The sequence below is a fragment of the Acomys minous genome, assembly GCF_964271855.1.
Source record: "Acomys minous genome assembly, chromosome: 14".
In the NCBI taxonomy this organism is placed as follows: domain Eukaryota; kingdom Metazoa; phylum Chordata; class Mammalia; order Rodentia; family Muridae; genus Acomys; species Acomys minous.
The window spans coordinates 53840188-53853495 of record NC_140496.1 but is presented as its reverse complement, the minus strand read 5'-3'; the positions used below and the strand labels follow the sequence as shown (position 1 = coordinate 53853495).

Here is a 13308-nt window from a genome sequence, read left to right as displayed (position 1 = left end):
CCTGCCAAGACTGCTTTCACCTGTGACAAAGTTTACAATCCTTCCCACAAGGATCTGTGTATTTTACTTTTGAGTATATATGATAAACACCGGAGAAAACAATTTCAAGAATCCAAGGGATATCTTGGCTCATTGTGTGTGAGGACTTAGGCAGAACTAAAAAGAATCTCTGTCTCATGAACTGGAGAGCAAAAGTGCAAGGGACTAGAGTCCCTGCAAGACAATGCTTGTCTCCACTTTCTACAACTGTACCGTAACTCCTGAGGTTTCCACAACCTCTCAAAATAGTGCCACAGTTGGAAACCAGGTGTTCACCATGTGAGCCTGCCCTGTGCTGGGAAACATTCCATACTCAAATGATAACAGGATGTTTTTGACATCTTGTGGGTAGCTAAACATCCTACCAGGTAGACATCAGTCCTCTCTCACAAAGCAGCATGTTAACTGAGGCAAGGTAAACAGTCACCATACCAGAGCCATGATATTCAAGTCACTGGCGAAGTCAGGTCATTGTGGGGGTTTGAAATAGGCACTGACCTGTATAACTAGAAAAGGTCACACAGGTAATTCTAACAACAACATCACCTTCCATCTTATAGCTCAGAGCAAGTTTTCAAAGGACAAAGCTGTAAATGATCCTTAGGTACTGACTGCTCAGCTTTCCTTTGCCTATTAAGCTAATCTGAAACCTGGCTAACACAGAACTAACCTTCATGTGAGGTCCCTTGGACCAAGATACTTAAAGAGCAAAAAGATTGTCCTCTTTCCTGAGCACAGGATTGTAAAGCAGACTTGGTCCACATCTCCATGAGTTCATTTTGTGAGAATATGTTTCTTGCCTCCAAGTATCTGGCTCAGATTTAATGCTTTTATTAAAGGGTCTGACCTCTTTCATTTGAGTTTTCTCTACCACAACCCAGGAGATCCCAATAGGAGGGTCTCTCTATCTACCTACAGTAGCTACACTCACAGTCAACATCTCCTTAAATTGAAGGATCTGATTTCAGCAGAATGTCAAAGTTAGCCAGTGGAATAATTCACAGGTAAGACACCTAGCCCTATAATGCTCCCAGAAGCAACAGATGTTTTTGGAGGAAGATCAGTTAGATACTGGGATTTCTACTACCATAGTACTACAGCCTCATTTTGGCATTTCATACTAAGCAGATGCTCAATAAATATTTACTGAATATGTGACAAGGTGAGAGGAGACATCTGGCTAGAATAAGTTCCCTAGGTTCCAGATGTAATGCTGTTCAGCTTTTCAAAATCTCTTCCTGGAGCTTCATGCCTGTTTCCTTTCTTGCTGTCCATGACCTTGCACATACTTGCTTCCAGGACACAGGCAGGTGGTCTCTATACCTCAAGTTACTCGTAGATGACAACCATTCCAGCCAACAAGACATTAAGTGAGGCCTTCCCCCAAATTGTAATTGGCACAGGTTACCCCCTATCCATCTTCAAACAATAACAGGGAATCAAAGGGTATCCTGTCACAACACCAAATACTTCTCTTTGTGGGATGATGTGGAAACTAGTGCAGTGGAAACTCCCTAGAATCTCCAAGGGTGATGCTAAAAAAGACTCATAGAACTGAGGTATACATATCCTGAAGTGGCCATCTTTTATAACTATGCAAGACTTCCAGAAGTGGGACTGCGACACTAACCCAGCCACAAAACCTTTGACCTATTATCTGTCCTGCATGCAAGATGTACTGGAGTAATAATGATGCAGAACTTGTGGGAGTGGCTAATCAATGACTGGTCTGACTTGAGGCTCATGAGAGGAAAGGGAGACCCCGAATAACACTGCATGGATGGCCAGAAACCAAAGACTGGGCAGGTCAGTGACCCAGGATAAAACCAAGCATGACTGGAAAAAGTTCAATGAAATTATTACTAATAATACTTTGCTATACTATAGATCCATGTGTAGCCCAGTTGCTGTCATCATCCACTAACTGATGGGAACAAATGCAGAGACCCAAAGGCAAACACTAGGTGGAGCCAGGAGAACTCCACAGAAGAAAGGGATGAAGGCTTGTAGGAGCCAGAGGGGTCAAAGACATCACAAGAACAAGGTTCATAGAATCAACTAAGCAGGGCTCATGGGAGATCACAGAAACTGAAGCAACAATCATTTACCCCTTATGGGTCTGAGCTAAGTTCTCTGCATATACAGTGTGGCTGTGTAGCTTGGTGTTCTTGTGGGACTCCTAACAGTGAGAGTAAGGGTGTCTCTGACTCTTTTTGCCTGCTTTTAGGAATGTTTTCCTCCGACAGGGTTGCCTCATCCAGCCTTGACATGAGGGTCTGTACTGTGAGGAGACACCATGATCAGGCAATTCTTGTTAAAGAAAGAATTTAATTGGGGGCTCACAGCTTTAGATTGGTCCATTGTCATCAGGGGAGGGTTCTGGAGGCAGGCAGGCACCGGTGCTGAGAGCTTACATCCTGATCCACACAAACAGAGGAAGAGAGATTGGGACTGGTGTGGGCTTTTGAAACCTCAACTCATCCCACATCCCGCCCCACACATCTCCTCCAACAAAGATACACCTAGTGCTTCCAATACAGTTCACCAACAGGGAACTAAGGATACAAATACATACGCCTATCGGGGTCATTCTCATTCAAACCACCACAGTTACCCACTTTCCTTCTCTTCCTTGTTACTCAAGAGTAAAGAAGAAGTAACAGAAATGTACTGATTAAGATAATAATACATTTTTCAGGATTATTAAGAGTCCACTGATTGTAGTGTAGGATCTATCAAAATATTTTCCAGGAGAAGGAGACTATCTGTCCAGTTGCTTTTCAGATCCACATTGCAGGTTCTGAAATGGTAAGATGTGAAAACCCAGTATCACGGAACTGAGATAATAGCATAAATATCTGCAAAGTACTAGGAGAAGTACACATTTTGCTTCTGAAGTACTACTCCCATTGAGAGTGAGAAGCTGAAGTGTAATATGCAAGGAAGAGCCAGGCCTCCAGGAAGCTCTTAGGCGTTTCCTGCTCTGATACACAGTTGCTTTTACCAAAGGAAAGAAAATTCCCCGGTTCTTTAATATCTATATACCCCTGTTACCAAATTTCTCTACTCCGTCTCAGTTGGACTAATTTGGAACCTTTCTTTTCTCAAGGAGGGCGGGGAATGCCTCTTCTAGTACCAAAAGCCTCTGACATCCTGAATATTTTGAAAGTGGCTATCTTCTTGTGATGAGCACAAAATGACTCTAATTTCAATGACCTCAGAGGCTAACTCTGGCAGGTCTCTACTCTAGTTCAAGTACTTCACAGTAAGAAAATGATGTGCATCCACTCAGGTAATGTCCTGTTATATATACTATAGATGCAGTATGGTTAGCCTGAATTAAGCTCTATTTTTAGGGAGGCACTATTGGGAAGTGGTGAAAATTTTAAGGTATTGGGTATGGTCTTTAGGTCATTAGGAACATGCCCTTGGACGGTAGGCCTTCTGTGAGGATTTATTTCTCTCTAGAATACAATTAGGAAGGCATGAGGATGATGATAATCAGGCTTTCTGATCTTACTTTAAGATTTTACCTGTTTTTTGCTCAGTGGGCACTGAGATAGAAGCTATCTTAATTCCTTGGCCTGGACTGCACAGGTAGAGGCTTCCAATAGCTACACTAGAACATCTTCACCCAACATGAATGATAGCTTCCCCTCAATAGCATAGATAAAGCCTCTCTCAATTAATCTCCTGTCCTAGTCAATGTTCTATTGCTGTAATAAGACCACAACCACAGCAACTCTTATAAAGGAGAACATTGAATTGGGGCTGGGTTATGTTTCAAAGGCTTAGTCCATTATCATAATGGCAGGAAGCATGTTGGTGTTCAGGCAGACATAGTGCTGGAGAAGGAGACAAAAAGACAAGAAATCTATATCTGGAACATCAGGCACCAGGAAAACAGAGAGGGGGGAGAGGGAAAGTGAGAGGGAAGGAGGGAAGGAGGGAGGGAGGGAGGAGGAGGAGAGAAGAGGAGAGGAGAGAAGAGGAGACAGAGAGAAACAGATAGATTGGGCATGAGTTGAGCATTTGAAACGTCAAAGCCCACCCCCAGTAACAAACTTCCTCCAACAAGGGTACACCTACTCCTATAAAGCCACCCATATTCCTACAAGGCCACACTTACTCCAACCAGGTCACACCTCCTATTAGTGCTACCCATTTTCATTCAAACCACACCTCCCTTTACTTATATACACATGTGCAATTAGAGTGGAACTACACAAACAGTTGAGAAGAGTGGATGAAAAGTGACATGAGGTTCCAATGACCCTCTCACCTCCTTTATCTAAAAGGTTATGTAAACAAGCCTAATACTGAAGGAGGCTTACAAGTAGGCACAGACAATATAAGGAAGAAGGTGGCTGTTTTGCTCAGGAAATAACATTCCACAACACTTAGATATTTTCATACACTAGTGAAAATCAAGCTAGCAAATCCTGACACTAACACTTTATGAAGAGTATTATCTCCATTGTGTCCTGAGAGGATAGCAATTCAGAGATCCAAACAATGCTAAAGATATAAAGACTGCAAGAAGATACCAAGCAACTCAAAAAAAAAAAGCCTCATTTTCCACATTCCATTACCCTGGTGAAGGGCATCTGAATTGGGAAAAGGAAGGGGCAGGGAGGAATGTCCTATCTACAACCAGAAGTTCTTTCACTCAGATTCTGGCTCCTATGCTTTCAAAAAGCCATACTATCAACAGGGGCTAATTAAAGTTGGGAGATCCTGCACAATCCCAGGATGCCAGGGCACACAGGACTCTTACTGAAGGGAATACTGAGGTGGGAATTATCTTCATCCCTTAGCTGGGCCCACACAGAAACTGACTTCCAATAGTAGGGATGCATCAAGGACTGCACACACAGGAGTTCCCAACAGTCAGGGTGTGATACAATGAATGATATATCTCACCTGGAACATGAATCATTTCTTGGTATCTATCCCGCATGCCTGTCAGTCATTTAGCAGCTGTTAGAGATAACATATAACAGTGCTGGTGTTCAAGTAGCTATTATTTGATTTAATAGTAGTCCCAAAAAGTTAGAAAAGTGATCCTGGCAATGAGACCACCCCAAAGAGAAGACATCCTAATTGAAAAGAGAAAAACAGTGGAATTTGGACTGAAAATAATAGCTTTCACAACATTTATTTCAGTGTGTTTTATAATTGTTCTATTACTGTCAATCTCTTTCTTTGTCTAGTTTATGGATTAAACTTTGTCATATATATATATATATATATATATATATATATATATATATATTAACAAAACATAGAGTATATAAGATTTGGGGCTATCCACAGTGTTGGCAATCTATCACAGAGCCTAGAATGGGTCCCTTGTTGCTAAACTGGGAAATCCATGCTACTGGTTTCCTGCCTCACCTTTTGTAAAGTCCCCACATTCAGCAAAATCCAACATTTTCAACTCTGAAACCCCAAGCATTCGATTGCAATGTTGAATTGTCTTAATAAACCCAATGCAGATACTTAATCTCCATATAATTCCTACTCCTCCCACCTTATCCCTCCAAATCTGTTCTAGAATTGTCTGCATTATCTATCCACCATGTAGAAAACCTGTACTGAGTACGTACTATATGCCACACACTGGTGCTGGGAGATACCAGGAATATGGCAACTGTTCCTGGTCTCTTACTGCTTATTTAAGAGTGGGCAAGACACAGAATGACTAGTGCAGCTTTCTATACTCGGAGCACTTAGATGAGCAGCACTGGCTCAATGGTACAGAGCAATTACTCAACAGATGAGAAGGCGCTGATATGAAGAATGGCAGGACTGCCTTGCTGTGCCACCGGGGAAGTGGACACACTCAATCCTCATACAAGTTAATGAGCCAGAATAGGGGGGATACAAAGGGGCTCCCCTGTTCTGAGGAATAGGGAAGGAGGATGTTGGAGGGGGGATGGGACTGGGAAGTGAGGAGGGATGGAGCTATGACCAGGAAGTAAAGTGAATAAATAATTAAACTTAAAAAAATAAAAAAGAATGGCGAAGAGGGAAAGGCATAGGTTTCCATCTACAGGATTAAATAAAACCTTTTAATAATGTCCTGCCAAAAGCTCATATCTGAGGAAAGACATGAAAGAATTTAAAGTAGTGAGGCAGAGAGAGGTCAGGGGACCAGCGGGATCACCAGGGCAGATGGACATGAGCCACCTTTTGAATGAGCTGCAGATCAAATGTCTCCAGCAATTGTTCTCATTATTTGCTCTTTGGACCTCAGCTTTGAGCATATGCTGTTCCTGTCAGTGCAGATGTGGAGACCAATGTACCAAAACCCTTCCTTCCTATCTCCTCTTGACTCTCTTTCTACCTCATGTACTTTTCCTCTCAAGAAATAAGCCTACTGTCACAAAATTTCTTTAGATGGACCTAGAAGCTAGTGGTCAGAGTCCAAGGTCAGCCAGATTTCAAGCCAGGCTCTTCCACTAAAACTCATCCTTAGTGATACAGGTAGGCTCCACACACATTTCTCTGCAGGTATCAGAGGGGAATAGCACAATGCAGTGCTAGGGCTTAGTAACTGCTTAATCCTCATGGCCTGGGGCAGGCCCAGGAGCTCAAAAATAGTAGAAAAGACAAATTAAAGACTCAGTGAAGATGAAAAGCAAGACAAGAGAGAAGAGGAAAAATGAGAGAAAGAAAGGGGGAAGTAAGAAAGGAGGAGCAAAGGAGGGAAGAAAGCAAGGCAAATAGAAGAGAAGGAAGAAAAAAAAGATGACAAGGAATGAGTAAGGAATAAAGTAGACATGGGTTGGGAAGGAAGGAGGGAAGCAAAATTTCTATCCCCTAACACTCAGGTATCTCAGGAACAAGGACAAGAGAAAAATACACAGATGGGATGGAAACAAGCTACGCTTTACTGAATAATGTGCAAGGCAGAGCCATTACCTGACTTAACTTAAAAAGAAAAAGCCTTTGAGGCAATTATTAGGGTATCATTCTCTTACATTTATGGAAAAATACCAACAACAATAAGAGGTCCTGAGAGGCTAAAACAATCTCTCTGATGTTGTAAGAAAAGGCACAGCCACATCAAAGCTAATACGGGAATAATGAAAACTTCTACAACAATTTTGCCAGGGATGCAATTCTTAATGCTGCTCCAGTGACAGGCACCCACCTCTTGTTGAGCTGCTATGAGTACCACAAACATCCAAGTGCCTCATAGAAGAGAGGAGGAGGGTATCAATTTTAGAGAGAAACAATGATTGCAAAAGACCCTCAGAATTCTGCAAGTAAAAAGTAAGCCTCAAGGTAGACATTAAACACACACACACACAAAAAGCCCAGCATGTTGGTGCACATCTGCAACCCCAGAAGCCTTTGGATTAAAGGCCTTTGATATATATATATATACACATACATACATATGAAGACCCCATGCCAAACCCCACTCCCCCCAAACAGAAAACAATAAACCTGTGGAGGCTAGGTAGGAACCCTATTGATATTGGGGGCACAAGAGATTCTTTAAGGTATGGTACAACTTAGAAACGTTTCAGACTCATAGCTAGACTATATGACTGATGACCAAGAACAATCTTCCCTGGCTGACTTTCAGCTTCTGTACTTACTATGTCACACATTCAATATCAGGTTACAGGTATCACTGAAAAACCCCTTCATATGATAATTTAAATATATAGTTTAAAATTCTATTTTTCTTCCCTGAAGCCAAGCTGTCTCTCTAGTTTAAAGGGCATCAAGAGCCAATATGAGATGAGGTGAAAACTGTCTACAGCAGTACTAGGAGAGGCCACGCAGGACTAGCAAAAAGGGGACACCTTTAATCAAGGGACTCTGGCAGATAGCATGGTGTGTGGCTGCCCTGAAACCTCCACTTTGATCCCTTTCATATCAGCTAAAGGGAAGAATCAATGTCACTTTCAAATGGGTAACTAAACTTCTAAGAAGGAGGAAAGTGGAAAAGTGCAATATTCTCCAAGTCTCCAGCAGGTATCAGTCACTCTCAAACCTCATCCCACCACTGTGAGGAGATGTCAGTATTTTCCTTCTAAAGGTGCAGAGGAGATGGGGTTTTGAGGAGTTAATAACCCTCAGACATATACTGCTGATAAGCAGGCCACCAGCAGGGACTTGAAACTTGGTCTCATTCCTTGCTATGCTTTTTGCACTCCACCATTCCCATCAGGAAGAAAGGCAGTGGGAGAGCTAGCCAAGATGAGACATGTAGAACTTGAAAGACACTGGAAGAAAACTCCTTCAATGCACCTAGCTGGGACTTTAAAAGCTCCCCAAGTGTCTTTCTGAAGTAAGACTTCCAGGGTTCTTTGTGTTCAGTGTTACGGTTATTTTTCATTTAAAACTACAACCAGCCCCAAGAGCTTCATGGGCAAACCTCTGAAGTAATGGAGCACATACAAATTAATGATGTTACCCATTATCCCATTTGCTCTGACTCTGGTAGGAATCCTTGGAGAAAACAAAAACGGAAGAAATAAGAAAACAAAAATGGAGGGAAAAACACACATTATCTTGTCCAGGTCTCACAAGGACAATATTAGAATCATTCCCACTATATTTAGGCTCAGAGAAGTTATGGAGCCCCCTGGAACGAAGCACCCTAGACCGGATAATTTATAAACAACAGGTTTATTACAGTTCTGGAAGCTTAAAAAGTCCCAAGGCTAAGGTGTAATCAGACCCAATATCTGGAGAAGGCTAGTACTCTGCTTGAGAGATGGTGCCACGCAATGTTGTTTCCTACTCTTCATCTCAGATGTCAGAAATTAAGGTGGACTATGTGAGTGAGAATTGCAGTTCTGCACCTTGAGAACTTAGCTGGGTTAGACATTATACTTCAATGAGCATACTCTCCCAGATGGGTAAGATAGAACCATTCGCAGGAATTGCTTCATGCTAGGCAGCAAGGAATGAATTTACCTATGGATTGCTGAGCTGAGTGTTAAGTACAAAACAAATGTGGGAAATGTAAGCTGTGATCAACTCCAGTGAATCAGTTAGGCCCCTGAAAAGACTGAGGCTAGCCATATTTGTTTGAAGGTCATCTTGTACCCTGCAGCAACATGCTCTTCTTCAAGAGGAGGCATTGTCCTTCTGGGTCAGAATGCCATCTCCATTATTCAGTTAGGCTTTCTTCCAAAAGCCTCAAATTATGGGCACACATCTATTATTTATCCCCTCAGAAGATCTTCCTGTAACTGCTGCGGTCAGGTCCTACATCGAATTTAACTTGCAGTTAGGCCAGGGACCCAGGACCCCAAGTCACACCTGATCTAACTCCACCTCAAGATTGGTAGCTGCCCTGTCCACTACTCCAGTGAGAATTCTAGAGCCTTGACAAAAAGTGACAGACTGCAGGCTCTAAAGCTGGAGAGTTTGGAGTCAGCTTTGCCACATACTAACTGTCTGGACAAGAACAGCAATGTAAATCATGGTCAGGCCCAGTTTACCCAATGTTCAAAAGCATAAAGCTTCTAGCTTGGTTTCTGAAACAGAAGGACTTAAAGAATAATCAACTCCCTTTCCTTCAAGAACACCCATCTCTCTGCACACTTCCTTGTCTCTCTGTGTTCAGTTGCTCATCTCAAGATTATCAGGACTTACAACAAATTCCTGACTTTCCGTTTGACCTCTCTCATGTCCTGCAGTGTAACCCGTGACACTGGCCCAGCCGCCTTGGATCATCTCCCACCTTATTTTTTGGCTCCCTGGGAATCTGACCTCCAGAATGTGCCTTAAAGTGGAAGCTTCCAGCTCTTCACATGCTGTACCTGGGTTGAAGCTCACATCATCACCCACTAGGATTACTGAAAGTCTCCTAAATGTTTTTCTTGCTTCCTTTTACTCACTTAAGTACCACAAGGATGATCCGTTAAAACAGAAGACATATCAAGTATTGGGGGATGGTCTGATGTATTTTGATGCTAATTAATAAAAAGCCATCCCACCTGGGCAGGGCAGATGAGATAAGGTATGGCTAAGATTCCCTCACTTAGAGGAAAAAGAGGAATTCTGAGGAAGAAGAAGAAGAAGAAGAAGAAGAAGAGGAGGAGGAGGAGGAGGAGGAGGAGGAGGAGGAGGAGGAAGAGGAGGAGGAGGAGGAAGAGGAGAAGGAAGAGGAAAGGAGGAGCAGGGGGAGGAGGAAGAAGAGGAGGGGCAGGGGAGGAGGAAGAGGAAAGGAGGAGCAGGGGGAGGAGGAGGAAGAGGAGGAGCAGGGGAGGAGGAGGATGAGGAAGAGGAGGAGGAGGAGACCAGAGGAGAGAGTCCCAAGAGGAGAAAGAAAAGGACTGCCACAAGGAGGAAGGAGAAAGACCCAGGGAAGAGAGGAAGGCCACCATGGGTTAAATGGAAGAGAAGCACATGGTAGGCGTGGTTGAAGAATAAGCCCAGATGTAGAACATTAGCAAGTATTTGGGATTATGGATGGGAGGTAGCTTGATAGAAGTTATTAGAAGCAGATGGCATGGGATTGAGGCAGGAATCCCATACCTGCCCCACTATGAGAAGTACTTTAGATGATTAATGTCGGCCCTGCCTCAGGTTAACTAAGGCTATTTTACAATATAACAAGTATCAGTGTCTTAACTGATTGCTAGCCAGGCATACTGATCACACTGATAATACAGATAATTTAAAAAGAATAATCAAGTCACAACTCTAACAGAGTCTGCCAAAAGATCCCCAAATTACTGGAAGCAAAGGCAACACCTCATTGTCCTACAAGGGTCCCATGATGTGAACCTGCAAAGCTTCTAGCCTTCTCTGGGGCTCATTCCATTCCATTTTGAGGTACACCCTGTTCCCTTTCTACTCTTAGCAGTTCATGCCCAATGCCCCTGTGCTCAGGACAGTAGCCTAATCTGCTTCTAAACACACCTACTTGCTCACTTGTTCTGCCAAATTTGGGTATTTTCTTAAATATCAACTATTCAGTGAAAACCCTCATTACCAACCTGTCTGCATATTAACCACCCACTCACATGAGAATCCATACTTTTCTGTCATTTTCTCTACAGCACTAATCACCATCTAATAAACTACACATTTAACTTACTAATTTATTGCCTGACTGCACCTACATATAAACTTCCAAGAGTAAAGTTTGGGCCCTTATATTCTCACAACATTCCCAACTCTCAAACTATTTGTGAACTAGAATAATATATTATTGAATGGGAGGTTCAAGATTTTGTCCATCACCAGTTTGCTACTTAAATTTATATCACAATGTTTTGGCTTATATAACTTAAAAAAGAAAAGATTAACTTTCTTTCATTTTTCAAAGATTTTAGTTCGTGATCACTTAGTCCCCTTTCTATGTTTATAGGTTGAGGCAAAAAATCATGGCAAAGAACACAGTGTCAGGCAGAACTCATTTCACCATGGCTAGGAAGTATAAAGAGCTAAGAAGGAACTTGGGTGTGGTGAATCTTTTCAAGTCATGCTCCCAGTAACTAAGTTCCCCAACAAAGCTTCACCTTCTGTAGCCCCCACCACCTCCCCAGAGAGTACCACCAGCTTGGGAGGACTTCAACACACAAACCCATGGGAGCTGATGTATACTTATGACAAATGCAATGTCTGATACTGTTGCTAAGGATTAATGGTGCTGAAAACCCTCCAGTGGCCAGCACAGGCATGTGTGAGGGTACCCTGACTCAGGTTGACGGGAAGGGACCTGATGTCGAGGAGAAGCATATGGCAAGAGATACTGGACATCGCCCAAAGTCAGAAGCCAAGGAGAGGACAGAGTCTTTTGTTGATTTTCTGTGGAATGAAGGGCTGCAATGTTGGTAGCCTTGTGTTTGGTCTCAACACAAGAGCCACTGGACACCCGGGGAGCTCTCTGTCCTTCAATAGACAAAGATGGACAAGGCCCTTCAATCTGTTTCGAGTGAATGAAGACCAGTGTCACTGACTTGAGATGAGGACTTTCCCCATTGGCCCAGAGCATTCTACATTCCTGGGGGTGCCTATGAAGATTGCTTCTTGCTGAAAACCTTCCTTAGTTCCAACGTAGAAAGAAAAGGAAAAAAAAAAAAAGAAGAAAAACATTGATATATGGGGAACACAGAGCTTGCTTATTTTATTTTTACCTCTGTATTTCCTTAGGGGGAAATATAAGAGGGGGACATGGGAATAACCTCACATTTGATTCCTTACAGTTAAAAACTAAAGATGTAGTACAGTATAGTCTATCAGAGAGCTCTCTGAAGTCAGGTGCCCGCTTCTGAGTGCTTTAGGAGAGTGGTTCTCAACTTCATGGTCAAAGGACATTTTCACAGGGGTTACATATCAGATATCAAGTAGCAAAGAAAATAATTTAATGCTTGGAGGTTACCACAATATGGAGATTTGTATTAAAGTGCCACAGCATTAGGAAGGTTGAGAATCACTGCTTTAGGAAACAGTGGCGCTGGTCGGTGGCGGTGCATGCCTATAATCTCAACACTCGGGGAGGCAGAGGCAGGTGGATCACCGTGAGTTCAAGGCCAGCCTGGTCCAGGACAGGCAAGGTTAAGCAGAGAAACCCTGTCTTGGGGAGAGAAAAATAAAAAAAGGAAACAGTGGTATCTAATAGACACCTTTCTATGGCAGAGGACCAAGTAATGCTGGAAATAAACTAGTAAAAGAATGGACAGACATAATATAGCCCATTAACTCATCTCAATTCAAGGGTGTCCCACAGTCACTATACCTGTTCTGAATTTGAACAAGTACTCTATGCTAAGGCCCAGGATCCTCCAGTTCTAAGATCTCCAACAATCCCTAGGAGGTGCAAGAGCCCCAATGCCTTTCTTCCCTTCTAGCACTCTTCGCTATAGTACTTTGAGTAAGTAACATTTGAGTAAGTAATAATAGCTCAAACTGTGTGCTCTCAGCTGTGAGCGCTCAGTTACAGCTCTGCAGTTGGTGGACTCCTGCTCTAGTGTATTTGCTGAGATCTTCTTTAAGGGTGACACAGCACTCCTGATGTGGGTAGATTGTGTTGCTGGGAGGCTCAGATGGAAGTCATCATAGCAAACATTTGTCAGTGAGGAATGTGAGGGAGGAGCAGAATGCAAGACTGTGAAGACAGTTCAAGGAAGTCTCCATGGAGTACTCCAATGTATCCCCTTTTCTGTCACCCCAGCAGGTGCACCCCGCAATGGGGTCTGGCCATAGGCAACATGAGTCTCTTCAACCCAGGCTGTCCTCAGAGATAGCTGATGCCTGGCTCTCTTTATACAACATAGTCTAAGCTGT

At 42.9% G+C, this 13308-nt stretch overlaps 1 protein-coding gene across 1 annotated transcript in view; it reads right to left on the bottom strand.

Moving 5' to 3' along the window:
* Positions 1-2804: 2804 nt before the first annotated feature.
* The window catches only part of LARGE1 (LARGE xylosyl- and glucuronyltransferase 1), a 303751-nt gene continuing 293247 nt past the window's right edge, over positions 2805-13308 (bottom strand). Inside the window, exon 7 of the mRNA XM_084755867.1 lies at positions 2805-2839. Within this exon, the coding sequence (XP_084611993.1) occupies positions 2820-2839 (20 nt within the window). The 3' untranslated portion in view covers positions 2805-2819. The remainder of the gene's footprint in view (positions 2840-13308) is intronic.